Source organism: Malus sylvestris, chromosome 6, assembly GCF_916048215.2.
Source record: "Malus sylvestris chromosome 6, drMalSylv7.2, whole genome shotgun sequence".
Lineage (NCBI taxonomy): Eukaryota > Viridiplantae > Streptophyta > Magnoliopsida > Rosales > Rosaceae > Malus > Malus sylvestris.
The window spans coordinates 3280897-3302317 of NC_062265.1; the positions used below are offsets into that span (position 1 = coordinate 3280897).

Below are 21421 nucleotides of genomic sequence, written 5' to 3' on the forward strand. Positions count from 1 at the left end.
TAACAAGTTAGAGATGAATGCTAATGAAATTCTCTCAAAAGTGAGATTTCTTATAAATTTTCTACCACCTAATGTTTTTAGGTACAATATTTTATAATATTGACATATAAATTAACGTTAAATTTTCATAAAGAGTCAAACTTTTAAAAACATTCGTCTAATTTAGAAAAAGGAAGGAAAATCCTAAACATACTTGAACTCGTAATTAAGATATATTTTTTAATTTTTCTTCCTTTTTTTTCTATTTTCCTAAACCGATTGAATTTCCTAGTGGGAACGGGAGAGACTCCGTAAAATTAAATTAAATATTTAAGGCAATTAAAGCGTTAGTATTATTACGGCTATAAAACTATAAATTATCCTTCCCGAGGCCCTTTTTCGGTTTCTTTTGTCCATCCCATTATCTCTCCTCTCTTCTCTTTCACTATTCCTCTCTCCCTCCCTTGGCCGGGAAACATCATTCCCCGCCGGAAAACCGCTGTCTCCGGTGAATAGCATCCTTCCTCCATCGGAAAACCGCCGTCTCGTTATCTTTCCTTGAAATCCTTCATCCTTTTTTGTATTAATTTCGTTGACTCGGTGGTTCGAAGGCTTCGGATCTCTGATTCCGGCAACAGACGGTGCCGTTTCGGACGTTTGGCGGGAATGTGGATGGCCTGGTTCTCGCTGTAGGCTTGCTTTTGGTCTGCCGTGGCTGGGATCGTGATCTAGGGTTTCGGTTCTTTGATTCGGATTCGGTTTCTGCGGTTGTGCTGTTTTATCCTTTGTGTGTTGCTGTGAACAAAGACGGAGGCGTACAAAAAGCTACGACGGAATGAGATGGTGCGTTTTGCTTGTTTAATTTGTGGTTTCAGATCTCGTACATTGCTTTCTCTTTTCTGTAACCGTTTCTGCTTCTGTAAAAGTCGTTTTTTTTTCTACAGCAAAATATTAAATTTGTTTTCTGCATTTATGGAATTTGTGATCGAATGAATGGCTGTAATGTATTTAGGTGTTCATTTTTTTGAGTAAATTTTCATTGTTTTTATTTAGAATTTTATAAATTTCAGTTTTGCTGGTAGTTATGCGTTATGTAAAAGTTGCTATTTCGGGAGTATTTATATATATATTATATATATATATAATTATTTTAGATTTTTTTTTTTACTTTTCGAGGGGTTTGGATGATGATGTTCATTAATTTGACTGCATATTACTACTGAATAACTGATGAATTTGATTTTTGGCGGGTTTGTAGAAATTTAGGAGTTTTATTTTTCTGTTTGTTGGTCTTCTCAAAATTTTTTCTGTTTGTTGGTTTATTTTATTTTATTTTTTTCATTTGAAATTTTTGTACATGAATCTCTTATAAATCGCTGTCGATATCATATTACATAAAGTGGTATGTTGTATTGTTTTATTTGAATGCAAGATGATCACGTAAATACTCGTGTATGCGTGCATAACTCTTTCATTTTCCCCAGTTCTGTACCATTTTTTCCTGTAATTTTTAATTGGTGGAATGAATTGATGCTGGTGTTCACGGGCATATAGGGATTTTAAGTTTTGTTTTTCTTTGGCCGTGATATCGGTATTAGTTGGTTTGATGATTAGTATCATGTTTGCTTGGGGTTGTTCAATATCGTGCAACTCTTACTAACGCAGTAGAATGTCCGTGCTTCTTGTTCCATTGTGTTTGAAAAGAAAGATTACAGATATAGCCACGTCATATTGCCGATGTGTGTTGAACTTTTATTTGGCTATGGCTCTGAGTTTGTTCAACATATTTTAGTTATTGACTTATAGCAAAGAGTAGTGTTAAATAAAGTACGTGTATCAGAGGTAACCATGGTGTTTGGGATGCACTTATGTTTCATTCTTGCTGATTTGATAGTATTCGATCTACTCAGATATCGAGTCTGTTTGACAAATTTCGTACAAATGATGCATGTGTGAACTGAGTTTCATTTTGCATTTCCCTTTGTTTTTATTTATTCAAGTACATGACCTGGCTCTTTGGTTTACAGGTGGAAGGAAGGGTTTGTTTGTCCAAAGAGGCCAAAAATGGATTAGAAATTCTGAAGCGTAGAAGGCTTCAGCGAATGAGACCAGAAACTGCTACCGAGCCTGTAAATCATACTAATACGATGGCTCGAAGTGGAGGTGATGCTTTAAAACCTTCTGTATCCTTTGGTGTTAGATTACAGGGAGGTGCCGACTCAGTTTCTCTGTCCAGTGGTGCTATGCATGAAAAAGATGTTTTTTCGAAGCGTAGGGTGGATAAGTTTGAAACAAGTGATCTAGAGTGGATTGAGAAAATTCCCGAGTGTCCTGTATACTATCCAGCAATGGAGGAGTTTGATGATCCTTTGGTTTATTTACAGAAGATAGCTCCAGAAGCTTCAAAATATGGTAAGGAGATTAAGAAATTTTGTCGAGTTTGTTGTTGGTTGGGTTAGGAGAGCTATTATGTCTCTATCTTGGCAATACATCTAAAAACAGTATCACTTGATTGTAGGTTCAGTTTGGAGTTTTGGTTTCTTTGCCCCCTATCAAATTCTGCGTTTTTAATGTTGAAGTTTCCACAATAACCTTTGTTTTTCCGCTTATACAAATATTTTATTTTCCAATTTAATTGCTCTGTTTTTTTTTACTTCATTTGAATTAGAACCTCCTTTCTTGACATACATTGAAATTAAAAAGATATGTGATATCATAAATGCTCTTGAAGCACGCACATACACATAATGGGTATATACAGTTATCTTTGTCATTGATATATGATATTGAATAATGTTATGATTCTCTTCCCTGTTTCATGTAAGATAGTATTTTCTGGAGAAATACCTTGATCAACTTTTTTTCCGCATGAGTACAATAATGGATTTCCCTCATAGCCATCCAATAAATTTGGGGTGGCATAATGACCAACTTTTCCCCTTCTAACCTGCACTGGTATATTCAGGTATATGCAAGATTGTCTCTCCTTTGAGTGCTTCTACTCCAGCTGGGGTTGTATTGATGAAAGAGAAAGCAGGATTCAAGTTCACAACTAGAGTACAACCTCTTCGTCTTGCAGAGTGGGACAATGATGACAAGGTCACCTTTTTCATGAGCGGAAGGTGAGAGATTCTACTAATTATAAATATAAAGTATTACTTGATTGTATCTTCGGTTTTTTGAGTGAGTTTAATTTTACAGAAATTATACATTCCGTGATTTCGAGAAAATGGCGAACAAGGTTTTTGCTCGTAGATATTGTAGTACCGGTTCTCTTCCTGCCTCGTTCTTGGAAAAAGAATTTTGGCAAGAAATTTCTTGTGGAAAGACAGAAACTGTTGAGTATGCTTGTGATGTAGATGGTAGTGCCTTTTCATCTTCTCACAGTGATCCTCTTGGAAATAGCAAATGGAATTTAAAGGTGTTGATTCTGCCAATCTTTCTGTCTGTCTGTTTAACTATTTAGTAGTGATTGATATATTTATATAGGCATTCATTGTTCAGTTCTAAAACTGGCACCTTACAGGACACACAAAAGAACATGTTAGTGTTGTACATCTAATACGGCCAAAACCAACCCCAACAGTGCAAAACCAAGAAAGAATAAGGATGTAGCGGAAAATTTAAAAGAGCAGATACGAAGAGTACTGTTGCAAAGTGGCCATTAGGGATGGTATTTTATGAGAAAGAGGGTTTCACCTCGTTTAAATAGATAGGTTATCTTGAATTACATGACTTGTGATTTTCTCATGTAATTCTCTATTTCTGACCTCTGTTTTCCTGTTAAACCTTTATACGACCTTTGATATGTAACCCTTAGTTTGCATAAATTCTTAAGAGTAATATTCTAATTTTGTTCACTATATGTGGTGGTATGCACATCAACTGACACCCTCTTTCTGTAATTTCAGAATCTTTCAAGGTTGCCCAAGTCCATTTTGCATCTTCTAGAAACTGCAATTCCGGTAAGGAAACTAGTTCAGTTCACCCTTTTGCATTATTTATAGGCTGTATCCCTCTGTTACTTATGTGGCTTTATAACAGGGTGTAACGGATCCCATGCTATACATTGGAATGCTATTTAGTATGTTTGCTTGGCACGTGGAGGATCATTATTTGTACAGGTATTAGTCACTATATATATCACTATTTATTCCCAGTGAAGGCAACAGTGTCTTCCATTTCTTATTTCTAAGAATTATTATCAATTGTGTTCTTATTTTTTATTATTTCACATGGCAGTATTAATTATCATCATTGTGGCGCATCCAAAACCTGGTATGGCATTCCAGGTGAAGCTGCTCTGCAATTTGAAAAGGTTGTTAAGGAACATGTGTACACGCATGATATCATATCAACTGATGGAGAAGATGGAGCATTTGATGTCTTGTTGGGGAAAACAACATTGTTTCCTCCAAATATTTTGTTGGAACATGATGTCCCTGTATACAAGGCTGTGCAAAAGCCAGGAGAGTTCGTTATTACTTTCCCTAGAGCATACCATGCTGGATTCAGTCATGGTAGGGTTTCTACTTCACTTTCTCCCTTCATTTTATTTGCCGTCTTTGTCCATCTTGTTTTGCTTGCTTCTCCGACATATTAATTTTAATGTCTTTTTTTAATGTAAATATAGGTTTCAACTGTGGCGAGGCAGTCAACTTTGCAATTGGTGATTGGTTCCCTTTAGGTGCTATTGCTAGCCGGCGTTATGCGCTGCTTAACAGGATGCCTCTGCTTCCTCATGAAGAACTTCTGTGTAAAGAAGCGATGCTTCTACACACAAGTTTAGAACTTGAAGATTCGTATTATTCATCTGCTGATTTGGTGTCCCATGATAGCATTAAGATGTCTTTTGTGAGATTGATGCGCTTTCAGCATCGTGCTCGTTGGTCTTTAATGAAGTCAGGGGCATGCACCAGTGTTTTGCCAAACTCCTATGGAACCATTCTATGCAGCCTATGCAAGCGTGATTGCTACATAGCTTTCATTAATTGCAATTGTTACATGCATCCTGTCTGCCTTCGCCATGGTATGTCTCCTATTATGTGAATATTTTATATGAAATTTTGAACTACTCACCTCAGACTTGTTATGATAGTGATTGTCCTGCACCTAGTTTAAAATATAAACTGATAGCTAAACAGATCTATTGACTTAAAATCTCTAGTAGTTGCTTATTACGATCTTGTTTCCCAATGCACAGATGTAAGGTCTCTTGACTTCTCATGTGGGACCAATCCTACTCTCTTTTTAAGGGAGGAAATAACAGAATTGGAAGCTGCAGCCAGAAAATTTGAAGAGGACGATGGTGTGTTGGAGGCGATAAAAGGGCTAGGCGATGACTTGTATTCATATCCATTAAATTTGTCTCAGAGCGCTGAAGAGAAAGGATACTCTCGTTATTGTGAGATAAAATTTGAGTTGGACACTGAACTAGCTGGCACAACTCAGTATCAGTCACAAGAGGCAGAAACAGCCCAAACGGGTTCTCATGGCCAGCCCATGTTGAGATCTGATGCAAAATATTCAAGTCCTGCAGTGTCAGACGGTTCCCTCTCATGTGCTGCATCAACTCTTTGTTCTCTTCTAGAGCCTCGTGAGAGCTCATCTGCACCCAATAATGTGAGATATAGCTCCTTTTTTTATTCCTTTTGTATTGTAATGCTTTATCTAGAGCTCATCTGCAGTAGGTGTAGGACGATTTTTCTTTTTAAACATTCAATGAACTGAAGTGCAATTTTCGGATTAACTAAAATGGATTGTTGCATTCATATGTTTCCTGGCAGGTACAGGAAAATGCTAAAGAAACTGTAAATTCTAAAAGGCATTCTGAAGAAGTGGTTCGCAGTGTTTACGATTCTTCTCTGTCCTCTCCATCATATGATGAATGCTCTAGTGCACGCCCAGGGAATTCTAATGGATCGGAGGTTAGACGTGTTGTGGATCAAGGCAGTGATGATTCTGATTCAGAGATCTTTAGGGTTAAGCGTCGTTCATCATTGAAGGTGGTGGGCAAAAGGAGCGTAAATGATGTCTCGGCATCAAATCATTCTGAAAACAAGGTATTCTTCACGTAGCCCTGTACTTCAGTTTCCAATGCATGTGATTAGTTATAATGATTGGTTTTCATCGATGGATAGATCATTAGTCCGTCACTTAATTTAGAAATCGAAGATTTTATCAATAGCATATATTTTTGGGTTTCTTTTTATTTTCCATTAATTATCAGTGCAATGCTTAAAATAAAATGCTGGACTTATCAGATGGAGAGATGTTAGAATTTAGAACTTAGAATGTTATTCATCAAATACCTGTAATCGACCCAACAGAGGGGAAATCGACGTATGCATGGTTTCTGATGAGGATTTGTTTAATTTTTTTTTATTCTGTATGTATATGTTTTGCTGACATCTGAGTTGTATTTGCAAAAAACAGGGGTTTAAACGATTGAAGAAAATGCAACCTGAAAGAAGATGCGGGAGATCATCGGTGCCATTAGATTATTACAGCCCTGGTGAATCAAATACTAAGTTTCTTTCAACCACTAATTACAGAGGATTTCCAGAGAGTGCTGCTTCGGAGGGCAGGTTCTCGACAGGAAGTAGCGCTCCTAGAGGAGGCAATGTTCCCATCTCTATCAAGTTTAAGAAGTTGGCCACCGAAGATTCAGCTAGGAAACAGCGAGAACACCACAGAAAGGATAGATACCAGGATGAATTGGGAAGGAGCCGGAGGCAACCACCCCCACCCCCACCCCCACCCCCACCCCCAATGGAGGTTGGGGCAAAGCGCATTAAAGTCAAAGGCCCGTCGTTCCTAGGGTCGGAGAGCAGGTTAAACAATTAGATCACACCAGGAAGTGCCAACGATCTGGTTGGCCGACCCTGTAGAGAGCAGCAGCAGCAGCAGCAAGCATGACAGAACCTGACCTCGCTAACTTGAATTTCTCTAACGGGGTTCTAACAACACGGGTAAAGCTAAAGAAGATTGACGACGGAAAATTAACCTAGGATAAAGATTTACATTCTTTGTGCAGGCCCTGAAATTGGGGCGATCTGCATTGTTGGTGATTCTTGAGGTTCTCGGGCCGGGGTATTTTTACCATCTTTGGCAGGAGAACCTTCCTTCCTGCAAAGTAGTGGAGATTGGGTTAGTGGTGAATTTCCATGTAAATTTATTTGTATTTTCTTACCTTACCATTGTTAATTCAGAAACTAGTTGGTAAATTCTTCAACTTGTTTAGTTGGTTCGCTTGCTTCCTTTTTTTATAGGTTCTTTATTCTTTTATTTTGTAGCAATGGGTCCTTGTAACCTTTGACTACATGAATAAAATGCAGAGAAAATGCCTTGTCATATTATTTCGCTTCTTGTCTAATCTTCTGCCCATCGACATGGGACGATATAATCGGTTTTCTATTTTCCTCGTATGTAGAAAAATATCATTTGATTTGGTGCTCGTTAAGTCATTCATGTGAATCGAACAAATTAATGGTACGTCATGGGTATGTTACTTGTACCACATCCGTTGATTCGTTTCTCACATATGAAGGATTAAGCAATTTCAAAATTAGATGCATCTTTCTATATATAACCTTTATTGATTACCACCAATGAGGAAAGAGGTGGGTGTGTGTACTTGTAAAAGACGACATTCTGATGCTCAAGTTAGTATGTGTTTTAGATTTATTCTAGTGAAATTCAGTGTCATTGTGTACCTCGTTTTCGTACGTCTTTGTATGTGAGAGGATGGACATTTATAAGGGTGGGATTTTTTGGGGTGGTCGTAGAGCTGATGGGCCGGACCCCAGATTGTCTCCAACCTGTGAGGCTTCTTATTAACTTTATGATGTGTTTTTCTAATTATTTAGAGAGAATTTCTATTTGTATTCGCTTGTAATTAGCTCCTCTGTGAGTTGAACTCAAGATTTTTCACTTACGTATTATGATAAATAATCACACTTATTTTATTCTTCTCCGTATTAGAGAAATTTATACAAAATACTGGAAAATAAATATAAATGATGACCTAGAATACAAGTATATTAGGAAATAAATCTTGAAAAATAAAAACGTAAATCGACAAGGACCTAGATCTTGTTCCTTCAAACTTACTATTTAACTTAGAAGTTTTCTAATAAACAATTAGCTACACAATCTAGTGCTATTCTTTTTCATTTATAAGTAAGAGATCACATACCAGTTCATTTTGATGGCAAAGTAATTATTAATGATGGCCCATTAAATAACAAGTTTGATACAATATTATTATATAAAATACACCATTTATTCTTTCGAAAAAAGACACCAATAGTTTTGTTTAGCTAAAGAGACAAATGGTTAATAACTACACAAATTAAGATTTACTTCTAGATGATAAATTCAGGTTTGCTTGGACTCGGGCTATTTGTTTAAGCCTCTTGGGCTGATATTTTTCTTTGTTTAGGATTTTTTTCTTGGGCTTTGGGCCCCTTTGTAACAAAAAATGAAAATACACAGGCTGGTATGAACATTTGTTTCATTTTTATATGAAGGCTTGTAAGAATTTAATCTATCTATTATACATAAAGTCAATTAAAAAGTGAATAGTGATTTTGGCGTCATCAACCTTCAACAAAACTATTTGGACAAAAATGCCCCTAAGACAACAAACTTCTAAAGCATCCCAAAATAATGCATCAAATAAGGTAGGGGCATTTTCATCATTTTAACAATGTTTTTTTTAATAATTAATTTTTTGGTACAATTTTTTATTTTTTATTTATTTTAATTAGTGCCTCACAATAGGCTAGCAATAATGTGATTCAATTCTCTATTTTTAAACACGTTCAAAACATCTTAAGAGATGTGTAATGCCGGTTATAAAAAATGTATTTCGCACGCGGATAATAATGTGATTAAATAAGTTGTCAAATGATTTTTTTTAACAAACGATATTATCTACACTAAGGGGGAGGGGTGGGCTTAGCTTCACAATGACCTAGCAATAATATGATTCAAGCATTTGTTTATTAAATATTATTTTCTCTATTTTTAAACACGTTCGAAACATCTTAAGAGGCGTGTAATGCCGGTTATAAAAAAGGTTTTTTGCATGTTGTTGACTCTAAAAACTACCAAGCCTACGTTGCGCATAGGCCGAGTAACTAATGAGCTAACTATGTTATTTGGTGCGGGGCGTGCCAACTTGTCGGCCAAGCTCGGCCGAGGAGTAAAATGTGTTGATGTTGCGTTGAGCGCGCGATTGACTTCTCGATCTTGCGACTGCGGCCAAGGAAGGAACATGTCTCGGCCTTTGAGTTCTAAAGCTTGAAGACAAGGCTGCTAATTTTGCAAAGTTCACAAATCGTTGGCGCCGGATTCTGTCACAGTGATTATATTTGTAAGAGTATAAGCACGCCGAATCGACATCAGAGTATAGGGGCATAGATACTCAAAACAGATATATGTCTTGATGGTAAATGTGGTTTGGTCGTCAGAATGCCGAACTCTAAAGCTTACTTGTGAGTATCCAATCATAAAATAACTCGGCGTTCAATGTGTGAGCCCTAGTAAACTGTAACACCTCACCTCGCCGAAAAGGCTAATGAGATGACCTCTGCCAATAAAGACCTGAAAGTCTTTCTCGACTGAGACTTGGATAGATAACTAGTCGACCTCGACACAGTGCTGTTTATCCAAACTGAAGGTGTTCCGCGGTCAGCTGGCTCTACGGCGATAGTGCTGTTTATCCAAACTAAAGATGTGTTGGCGGAAAAAAAATCTCAAGGTTGTTGAGAGGTTTCGCGTAGAGCGAGAGTTTGCGCAAGGCGATTTGTGCGTTAAATTAGAGGAGGCTTGAATGATGCACCCCTCCCTCTATTTATAGTAGCAAACTTGCTTTTGATCGAATCAAAACTATACTCGGATTAGGACTCTTTACCCCGATCCAATCTTATCTCGGCCAGTCCTACTCCTATCAGGACTTTGAACTCAACCCCTTATTAGGCCGTATTCATTCCCAAGTTTCAGCCCTCATCTTGCTGAGACTCCTTATTGTATCAGGATTCAACTACCCCATTCTGATAGGACACGGCCGGCCCCTGAGCAACGCTTCCGGGCTGAGAACAATTCTAAACTCGGCCCAAACTAGTATTTTGGGCCCAAACACATGCGGATAATAATGTGATTAAATTAATTGTCAAATGATTTTTTTTTTAACAAATGATATTATCTACACTAAGGGAGAGGAGGGTGGGCTAAGCCTCACAATGGGTTTGCAATAATGTGATTCAATCAATTGTTTATTAAATATTATTTTCTCTATTCTTAATGTAAATTCTATAGAGATCGATTTTATTATGTGAATTCAGCTGCTTTAATTGGTTTATGAGGGGTTTCTTCTAGCATGATCTAAAATTATTCATTTACTTCAAATATTTGACTTTTCTTTTGTCAATTTACGCGTATAAATACCTTTAAAACGTGTAAGTCATGCGTGGCATGCCGTGATTCAGAAAACGTCTTATGCACGCGGGTGCATGAAGGCTAGTTAAGAATAATGCTATTTGTGACTCCTATCCACCTTTGTAAAAGCATCTTCGGTGTGAGATGCAAAATGCTTTTGATATGGACATTCTATATTTTTTGTTGGCCGGAAAACTCTTTAGTGGACAAATTTTAAGGAATGTAAAATAAGTATTTTGGCCGAAAATTTTAATTTTATATCATTTTTTCAAGGAGAGCGATTTTTACACACTATTTTTAGCTGTTCACAAACCCTTATTTATTTAAGGTCATTAGATTGAATAAATCAAATGGAATCAACAACCTGAATTAAATATGAGTGTGTAAGAGGCTAAAAATGGTATGTGAAAATCATTTGCCCTTTTTAAATATTTATGAGGTGGGCCTCATCAATTAAAAAAGGGCAAAGTAAATGAGATTCTAAATTAACATCTTCCCCATTAAAGTAGAATTCACATTTTACATCTCCTAAAATTACAAAACAAATGTAACTAAGATGCAAATGTGATTATATATCTTAAATTTGCATCTCAATTGAAGATGCTCTCATAGAGATGGACCTTAGTTATGTATGTCGAACCCGCCAATAAATTAAAGAAGCGGTCCGTAAGTTAGTCAATAAATTGTGTCTTAATAGCAACGCCTTAATGTTGTTTGAGTCTTATTTTATTTTATTTTAATACAATGATATATTTACATTTAGGGTGGATGATTTTTACTAATCACCCAACGAGTCATCAATGATTGGGTATCGAACTTTATTAGAATATGAGCATAATTAAGTCTAAGTGCTTTAGGCCGATTGTGTCATTCAATAAGATATGCTTATTGATAAACAAAGAGCCTATTATTAATTGAGCTTTTTGACAGAGAGGAGAATAATTGTTGTTTGGATCGATCATGTGTCTTCATCTTCATCGATCTCTAAAGGTTTGGTTCTCGTTCATTCTTTGTTCAGTTCTGATTTATTGACTTAATCTTCATCTTGTGAAAGCTATTTCGATCTTACAAGTTAGCTATGTATGGAAGTTGAATTTAAAACCTCTCATTTATAAATAGAGAAAAATACTACTATAGTGTAGTATGAAGTGATATTGATTGAGTTGAAACCAAATATGATGAGTGCTTTCCAATTAGGTGGGAAACCTCCAATTCTTCTGTACTTACCTCGACCACTTTGACAAATTTTTTCATCTGAAACTCGGAAGTAATGGACCATGGAGGTGATATGAAAGGGGGTAGGGTTTATATGGCCGTAGTGGTGGACCTTAATGTAAGATGAGTGAAGTATGTGAATTTATTGTGTTGTAGTCGCACAGACACGTGATCCAAATGTTAGACCCCATAATTTCTCTTGATGAAGGCACCTATTCAAGTTTGATTGGAGCCCTCAAAAGTTTAGTGGAATGGTGGAAAGTGAAACAAGAAAATGTAAACATATAGAACACTTAAAATAATTAATAAAGGGTTAATGGGTTCTTGTCAAAATCTTAAATATATTTTTCATTCACCAATCTGTCTAGATTTGTAGGGCAACTTCTCTAATTTCGCCTTTGCTCTAAGTCGTCGGGAAAGATTCAAAATGTTTCCTCTTTTTCTTAGTTTGCATCACATCGACTATAGAAACAGGATGATATACCAATATTAAAGAGGCTGGCTAGTTAATTACCTATAGGGACTCATCATATTCCTTGTTGATGTTTTCATTTTCCAAAGAATATCTGTTTCAAATTATGCAAACCAATTGGCACCCTCCTTTTTCAAGGTATTATTTATGGTCACACACACACATATATATACAAATACAGGCCCTTTATCTGAAGGGATCTCCATTTTTTCGTAAAACGGGGACTAGTTGTGAGATCCACACAACATCGAACTTCAACGATCCAAACCGTTTATTTTTCTAGTTGCACTTTATAGATTGTTATCCTGGCAAAATATTAGCCAAATTGAAAATATTTGAGACATTTAATTGAGTTCAAAGATATTGACTAACACTATGTTCTAAGAAAAATTAATATTTCATCTTGGCAATCAAATGAGTAGATGATTTCGGATTGAATTGATTTTTTGTAAAGATGACATATGAATGATGAAGACTTAAAAAATGAACGGTTTGGATCGTTGAAGTTCGATGTGGTGTAGGCCCCACAACTAGTCCTCATTTTTACCAAAAAATAGGGATCCCTATAGATAAAGGCTCTATACATACATACATACATACATACATACATACATACATACATACATACATATACATACATATGTGTGTGTGCATGCTTGCATGGAAAGATTATTATCATAGTCTTCCACTATATTTGTACACTTTTGATTTTAATAATGTTGCTACTTTGTCGGCATAATGCTGAGAAACATCTTTTGCTGATAGCTTGCAAAGAAAATAATCTCTTAGGCTTGACCAAATCCACTTAGTATTTCAAATTTCAGAAGAGATCGAATCTTACTAAATTTGTTTTTGTCCTTGAGAACATATTAATTTGGTAATTAACTCGTTGCCAAATCCAACCTGTATTAGTGGAAAGAGATGAGATAGAGACATAATCCTGGAGCTAGATGCTTACAGCTAAAATATTCAATCATATTATGCAGTAAATACCATATTATTCATGAACAGATTCCTTCCTATACTAAAATGAATACGATAACTGATGCCATTCTGCTGGAAAAAGTTTAATATAAATAGATATATTTTTGGTATATTTGTCAACAAATCGCTTGTCATCTTTAAGAAAAAATGGAAAACATATGCTGATGCTTAATAGTTGAAAAGATATAAAGTTGGGTATAATGTTCTAACATTTAAGATGTTATGTTAGTAGAATATTAGTTTAGATATCACAAAATTTAACCAAAAGAAAATTCTGATTAGAACACACTTTGTAAAATAATATGATGAGAAGGTGTCTTGACATGAAAATATTTCTCACTTGAAACTTGAAAAAGATTTGAGAAAGAAAAAGGGTATTTATTAAGGGTATGTTTGGGCGAGATACTTTTAAGTTTCAAGAAATTTAGGCCAAGTGATGAAGAAATACACTACAAAACATTAGAACAGGGGGATTAATTAATTACAAAGGTATGTAGGACGAATTCGAAAATGACTCCTTTCAAATAGTTATTTGCAAATCCCTTCTACATACTTTTGTAATGATCATGAAGTGCATTTCTACTCTCTCATATCAACATTTGATCTGTGATTCAATCTTTATTAACTTGAAATCAATCCCTTGGAATTTAGAATTCCGTCACTGCACACCTAAAGTTTATGTCCGAACATGAGATTGACAAGGACAAACGGAGCTTGAGATGGAACATAGCAGACAAGCACTTAATTTGAGGCTGAAGGTGAATCATCATCTGATGGTATAAAATGACTTTCGCATGATTGATGCAAACAAACTTTATGTCCCAATCGAGTTCTACCTAAAAGCCTTCGGGTAATCTGATATAAGAGTTAAAGAACTCGGACTACGTACTTCAACAGTTTTTGCTTCAACAGTATATATAAGAAACTACGTATGATAGTGGTACATTAACAACTTGTGTTCTGCACATGAAACACGTAAGGACCAGACGTTCGTAATAGGACACCTCTTGGAAACGAACACTTTCATTTTAACTTATTTCTCGTAAATAATAAAGAATTAATGAGTATGTAATATAACTATTTTGGAGTGTCAATAACAATTTATAATTATGTATATGCTTTAACATTACTTACAATTAAAACCTAATATATATATAATCTTACTGTTTGATTTATGTACTTTTGTAATATTGTTGTGGTAAAAAAATAGTTCAACGAGAGAGAGCCGTAAAACCACAATCATAGACGAAAAATTTGTGTGATTAGAATTGAGTGTCGGCCTATTGCTTGTTTTCATTTCAAGCTATATACGGGAATTACAATTTTGCGTAGGCTTGGTAGCCCAGAGGAAATGTAAAAGTGAAACAGAGAGAAATACCCTAAAATGTAAGCGAAGGGTCATTTTTGCTCGAAAACCATGGTATAAACAAACAAATGTACCAAAATATCCCTCTCAAAATTCAAATAAACACATGTGCATGAAATCCATGTCTATATCACTTCCGGAGAGATACTTTCATGCAATCAAACACATCACATAGCAAGCTATTATTGGACAAAGAATTCACTTTTTGAACACCTGGCTAATAATGATTAAACGAGTGGCACCACTGAGACTGTGTATTGATTGCAAGAGGGGATCTCTCCAATCACAAATAAGGGGTTGTTATTTTGTCTAAACTCTAAACTCATTTGTTGAATTCTATTCCTACTTCTTTTAACATTACAATAATGAGGGTTCATTTCAACCAAAAAGAACAACTTTTAAGGCGCTAAAATGATATTAACCTAGGCCATCCATTGTGGCTCTTAGAATGGTAAAACGATCTAATACTAAGAAGAAGTTAAGATTTCATCATAAAATTAATTGGCAATATGAAAAATATCCAAATTCTTAAGCAAGCTTATGCAAAGACATTTTCCTGCCAATATGAGATTTATTCTCAATAATTATGTAATTAAAGGTGGTTAGCAAACACTCCAAATTTTAACTCAGATTGAGAAATGTTAAGATTCCAAAGAAAACCATATATTGAGTGAGCCAATTTTGTCCATGATTAAATCAATCATTGAATGAAAAGTCACAAACATCACAATCAATTCACACTCTGTGCATATATAATTATTTTTATCACGTGATCGCAACTCTCCTCAAGTCAAAATTTTGTGGATCCAGGATGCTCTTTGTCCCTTTTTCTTAACAGATAAAATTTTGAAGAGTTTTATTTTATTAGAGCTATATTCATAGTCTACAGACCAAAGGAGAACTCCTGTGGGAAATTCCTCGTCAAAAGCTTTACAGACCTTAAGATTTTGATCATCCTTTTATTTTTTTTGGTGGTAGCATTTGAAAGCAGATGTTATTTTTGTGTGCAATATTCCTTGCATACAAGAAAAAGAGATCAGTTCCATCAAACTCCCTTACAATATTAAAGTTTAATTCATCACTAAATAACTTTTAAACTAATATTTTCTACTTGGATTGCGCAAGAGCCAATTGGGGCTTACCTCTATCCTTAGGGCTGATTTGTAGCTTGGTGTTCCTTTCCTTTAATTTGTTTAAGCTCCAGTTGTACTTGTAGGTGTGTATACCATTTTTTCTTGACTAAATTTGTATCCTTCGAGAGTTTTTATGGCAAAGTATTAACGAGGCTATCCTTGAACATTTGTTCCCGATACAATCATATAAGAAAGCTTATCTAGCAGCAATAGGTAGGAAATATCCCAGTATCTTAAATGGAGTGTCTTAAGCTTGTAATATTATTATCAAGAAAATTTCTCTCCCGATAGACATGCGCTTCCAAAATTTTGAGAAGGAAGATCCCTCCCTTTATGTAATATATCCTTTGAATGAAATTCAATTTCTTGATTAAAAATAAGATATTACTATTTTGGGGACAATCTCCTTGGTGTGTATTGTGCACTGTGTCGAGTTCTATAGTAGAATTTATGTGGGGTTGATCTCTCATTAATGAACAAATGGAGAAGAAAAAACAAAACAAGAGAATTAAAAAATATAAGAAATTAATTAATGAAAAATAAAAAACAATGCATGCAAAGCTTGACGTACGTGTGCTCGATCGAGGTTGTCCGACTGAGCTCCTCAATAAATGGTCAAAAAAATATTATTACATTTTTCTGGAGAATATAATAATATTGAGGAAACAAAGCACTATGATGAAATCAGCAGACCTAGCTTACTAAAATAATAATTAATTAATTAAAGATTAAAAACAATTAGGTTTAATGAGAAGGTATTAATGTAAGATTCCTCCTTGACCTCTTTGAAATGGCCAAAAGTCTAGGAAACATGAAACAAAGACTAGTACTAAAACTCTCGGTATTGATAGAAAATATGCTTCTACAAATACAAATATACCTAAAAAATTCCTCAAAAACATGTTTGTTTCAAAACCCTATTTTCAATTTCCGAGAAATGGTTGACATTGATCGATCCAAAATCGATAATCTTAATTTATTAAACTAATAATCGTTTTACTTAATGAAAATAATCATCAACTTCATCGATTACCAGCAGAGAACAAATTGTCAGTCTTCTATGCCGTTCCGTGTTGGTCGCCGCAAAAAATATTCGTAATTTTTATAAGAAATTAGTTAATAATTAATACCAATTAACAAGTTATAGTGTGATTAATTATATAAATGTTTAGAACATTACTTCCAATACTGTCTCTCAGGAACCCTAGAAAAAACAAATTGTTCTTCTATCCAATGCCAGTGCATGCTACCACTCAATTACAAATTTTGGAAGGCTCAAGTTTGGAGTCTCTTTGTTTGAATTGGAAAGTAGAGATAATGATCGAAAGATGGCCATACATTTTTTCTTTTTGGAACAATCTAAAATTACAGCGAGGGATCGAAATGTTTACAGACATGTAATATTACTACATATATCTTGTATAATGGAACGAGGAAAGTGTGAACATCGATTATAATTATAATAATTAATACCAATTAACAAGTTCAACTGTCATGTTGGCTTCATGAAAGACACGAGTGAATGATATTTGTGAAAATCTGTCCTAAAATGAATGATGTCTTTAATAATTGACTTAATTCTCAAAGAAAGTTGCGTCTTGCCATTGATAATGTTGATGAGGACCTATGAATCTCCTCCACCTGAATAAGACATACAGCTTCTGCTTGCATAACTGAAGCAAAACCTAAAGGAGTTGCTCTTGCAACTACAATCTGACCTGCATATTTCTTATAAAATGTTCAAAAAGAGAGCAACAATTTTTCCTAGGAGCTCTCTGTTTAGTGCATTTCTAAAGATATTAAGCCATCTCCAATGGAGAGGGCTAAAGGTCCAAAAGTCAAAAAATGACTTGATTTGTCAAAATACTCATCACCAATTACTCAAGGCTGGACTATAATTTTATAGAGCCCACCAGACCATTATTTGGCCAAGGGGACATCATGCTGGCCAAATGTAGTCTCCCTCTAAGCCCATTTTTTGGGGCTCAACTCCTCAGTTGCAATAATTTTTTCAAATTCAACAACTAGATTTGAAAACATATAAAGGTAATTCAATTGAATTAACTAATAAAGTTAAATTATAAACTTAAAAGTAATAAATTATTGAGGAGGCAATGTTTAGCTCATTCGGTTAGAGATGTTATATAACTATGGCTTGATATTGTTCATTTAAAAATAAAATATTTTGCAGGATTATAACTCTGGACGGGCTATGTTTAGCCCTTTCAATTAGAGATGACCTTATGAACTATTACTAAGGCCATGGACCCCGAGTCCCTTCTAGTTCTTATTGGGTTTTATGGGTCATGGCTCGTCAAGGTCCCAAGTTGTTGGTTGGTTTGAGAGTTTTGACAGTCTGTTGGTGAAAGAGGAGGTACTTGCCCACTGAAAAGATAAGAAAGAAAAGAAGGAAAAAAAAGGATTTTAGTGAAAAGGGTAGGGTCCCAAATTTGGCTACGGGGAGGCACAGATGGGTGACTTAACCAGAAACAAAGGTAACACATACCGAATACCGATGTTTATTGGCAGTGGTTAAAGGTATTAAAAGCCCTTGCATCATCTTTCAATATGCCCAAGATAATTGATTCTACTTTTTTCATCAAAAGGGGAAAAAGAAAAGGAAGAAAAAATTGTACCTTTGCTTCTCACAATGGAACCATGTCTTTGCTAACAAGTTTTCAACTTTTTGTGCAACAACCAGTCCTTTTGTCTAAGAATATAGTTCCTTTCAATAGACTAACTAAATTTCTTACAATATGTTTGTGTAATTTTGGCCTTAAAAGAAAACTTTTAACCACATTTTATCAACAACAAAAAAAAAGTTAAAAATCTTTTACCACATAAAACACAGTTCTTTTATTTGTATAGATTTTATAACAAAAGATATTTCTACTCTAAATACTAAACTAAGGAGAGGGAAGAGCGTTTAGACTTGAAATGCGGTGGGTTAAAGAGGAAGACCTATCCACCAAGGCAATCTACCACTTGCGACTAAATACAGTTCATTTGATAGAACATTTCCTACTTTCTCATCTAGAAAAGTAAGAATTAGAGTAAAAGAGGAGAACAAGAAAAAGAATGGAAAACAAATAATATTAAACTAAGGGGAGGTGGGAGAACTGAGTTTCTAAGACCTATTAATTACAAGTGAAGATGAATATAGTTAGATTGTAGTACTATATGAAAAAAATACTATACTTTTAGTTGAGTTACTAGCTGAAAAGTCATACTAGTTGAAAGGGTAAAAATGTCCGACCCAACAAATATTTACAATCCTAAAAGAAATAAATTAGGTTTCCGGACATGTAATTGAGATTAACTAATTCCAATAATTAATTACGTAGTGTAAATAAATAAATAAATAAGAATGATATAATCTCATTTTCATATATGGTTTGTTGTAAATCGATAACCAAACAAAAACAATAGGCGAATGAATTATACTTGCAAGAAATTTTAGCCTTGCAATACCGCTTTGTAGGATTATCCTTGAGTTTGTATTCACCTTCTTCAAGAATAGAACAATGTTCGTGAACTCCACTAGTGTTGAGCCTCTAGGAGTATTCAAACTAATACACCAACGACAAATGGTGTAGTGATTAATTTGATATCGAAGTATACGTGATATAGTCATAATAAATTCTTGAACCTTGGTTGCAACCAAGGTCTAAAATATCGATGATATCAGAAATATCGGTAGTCCAAAAACACGGAAATTTCGATGGAAATATCGAGATATTATCGATATCGATAAAATTTGAATAAAAACTACGGAAATTGTAAGAAAAACTTGGAAATTTTTATTGAAACTTTGCAGGATGTTTATTTAGTCAATTATATATTAGTTTATCACAAAAAATTGGAAGGAAATGCATTGCATGATGGATTTAACTGATTTAAGTTGATTATATAGCAAGTTGGCAAACATTGTGAGTGTAGAAAATATGTAGTAATTAATGAAAGAAGTTTAAACACACCATAATCATTTATATATAATGAATTAGTACAATATTTTACACTTTATACATTGCATGGTCAGATACATGAGTGACTTAGTATCACATAGAGTTCCTATCAAGGTCTAAAATATCGATGATATCGGAAATATCAGTAGTCCAAAAACACGAAAATTTCGATGGAAATATCGGGATAATATCGATATTTTAGACCTTGGTTGCAACGTTTCTTACAAGATTTATGTGTTTTGAATGATGTCAAATCACATGTGAATATCTTAGATCACCATGATGCATCTCATATTTAAGCGGTTCCTACAAAATATAACTTGATAAAGAATTACTCTACTCAAAGATTCTAGAGATTGTTTTGACAAAAATAAAAAAATTTCTAGAGATGGATCTTCAAGTGGCAATGCTGGAAATTGTTGCTCACCATTTGAATTTTTGGCTCCATAGGCCAATGTTGCTAGGAATTGTCACGGACCATCGTCATTGGTGCTGGAAAAATTGTCACCGAAATTATTTTTTTTTGGCAGTCGTCGGAATTTTCTTTTTCAAATCGTCAGACATTTGTACTTTCGAAGCACATTGTCCTATTTAATATATATTGGTAGCCCATCCATTCAGCAATTTAGCACAAGATCCCTAATTTGTGTAACATTTTTTAATCAAGATTTCATTCAATTTGTAGTGAAATATATCTTTGGAAGTCAAGTTTCAATTCATATCCCCTAGATTTTGTCTCTAATTGTAATTGATAGAAAAGATAACCGTTGGCACATTGTGGTAATTAAACTTTGTACGCCAGACATGCCCTGTTGTATGGTGTCACAGAATGTCACAGGACAAATCGCAAGGTGTGGTAGATGTTCTTGTAAAAATTGACTATTGTTCTTTAACCCTGCCTAACATTTTCTGTTTGGTACACGTGGTTGGTGACCAGAGTGCAAGGCAGTTTTTAGTTCTTGAAAAGACATGATTACCCCTATTACATGCCATTGTTCTTACATTCTGTAGATGCAGGCCTCGTTTGGTTTTGATTTTTTCACAAAAAAATTACTTCACTTTTAAGTTAAGTAGTAAAATATTATACTTATTTTTAAAGCAATGGTCTTCCGACATCAACTTTTAATTACATGTTACTTTTAAAAGCTCCTTATTATAAAATTATAAAAAGTTGAGTTGAGTTTTTAAATGAATATTTTTAATTTATGAAATACCTTCATTAATTTTGAAAATGATTTTATTTATCCTTCTATGTACATTTAACCCTTGGAAAATAAAGTGACCATCACAACTTATCACTACTAATCTTACATTACCACCACCATCGTTGCCTCTGCCGCCACCATCATATTCGTCACCACCACCACTACCACCACTAAAACCAAACTGCCACCACTAGCACTACAACTGCCATTACCACCACCATGTTGTCATTACTGTCGCCATAACTGTCACCGCCACTGCCACCATCACACTCTCCACCACTGCCACCCCAACCACCACACCCTGCTATTGGCACCACCACCATACCCTTACTGTTGTTGTTGCCGTCACCATCACCATCACTAGCCCCATCGTCGCTGCTACTGTTATTGCCATCATCATGGCCACCATTGTCGTCGCCACTACCTACAACTGCAACCACCAGCATTACACCATTATCGCCTACCACATCCAACAACACTGCAACCACCACCACCCTATTGCTACCACCATGCTACCTCTACACTCCAACCACCACACCATACTATTGGAACCATTACCACACCCCCACTATTGTTGCTGCCATCATCGCCACTTCCCTCGACACCGCTCGTTGCCACCACCCCACTACTATGTCTATTTTTGTCATTATATACAATTA

At 35.1% G+C, this 21421-nt stretch overlaps 1 protein-coding gene across 1 annotated transcript; it reads left to right on the forward strand.

Moving 5' to 3' along the window:
• Positions 1–355: 355 nt before the first annotated feature.
• Positions 356–7337, forward strand: LOC126626691 (lysine-specific demethylase JMJ13-like). Its single transcript, XM_050296074.1, has 11 exons — positions 356–822; positions 2007–2391; positions 2945–3101; positions 3181–3400; positions 3891–3944; positions 4024–4103; positions 4222–4499; positions 4613–5008; positions 5183–5601; positions 5766–6041; positions 6415–7337. Exons 1-11 carry the CDS (start codon positions 820–822, stop codon positions 6823–6825), a joined length of 2679 nt encoding a protein of 892 aa, XP_050152031.1. The 5' UTR covers positions 356–819; the 3' UTR covers positions 6826–7337.
• Positions 7338–21421: the final 14084 nt, after the last annotated feature.

Coding starts and splice junctions, on each gene's coding strand:
- LOC126626691 (XM_050296074.1), top strand. Junction 3,102..3,180: donor ACCTTTTTCATGAGCGGAAG/GTGAGAGATTCT, acceptor TTAATTTTACAG/AAATTATACATTCCGTGATT. Junction 4,500..4,612: donor CCATGCTGGATTCAGTCATG/GTAGGGTTTCTA, acceptor ATGTAAATATAG/GTTTCAACTGTGGCGAGGCA.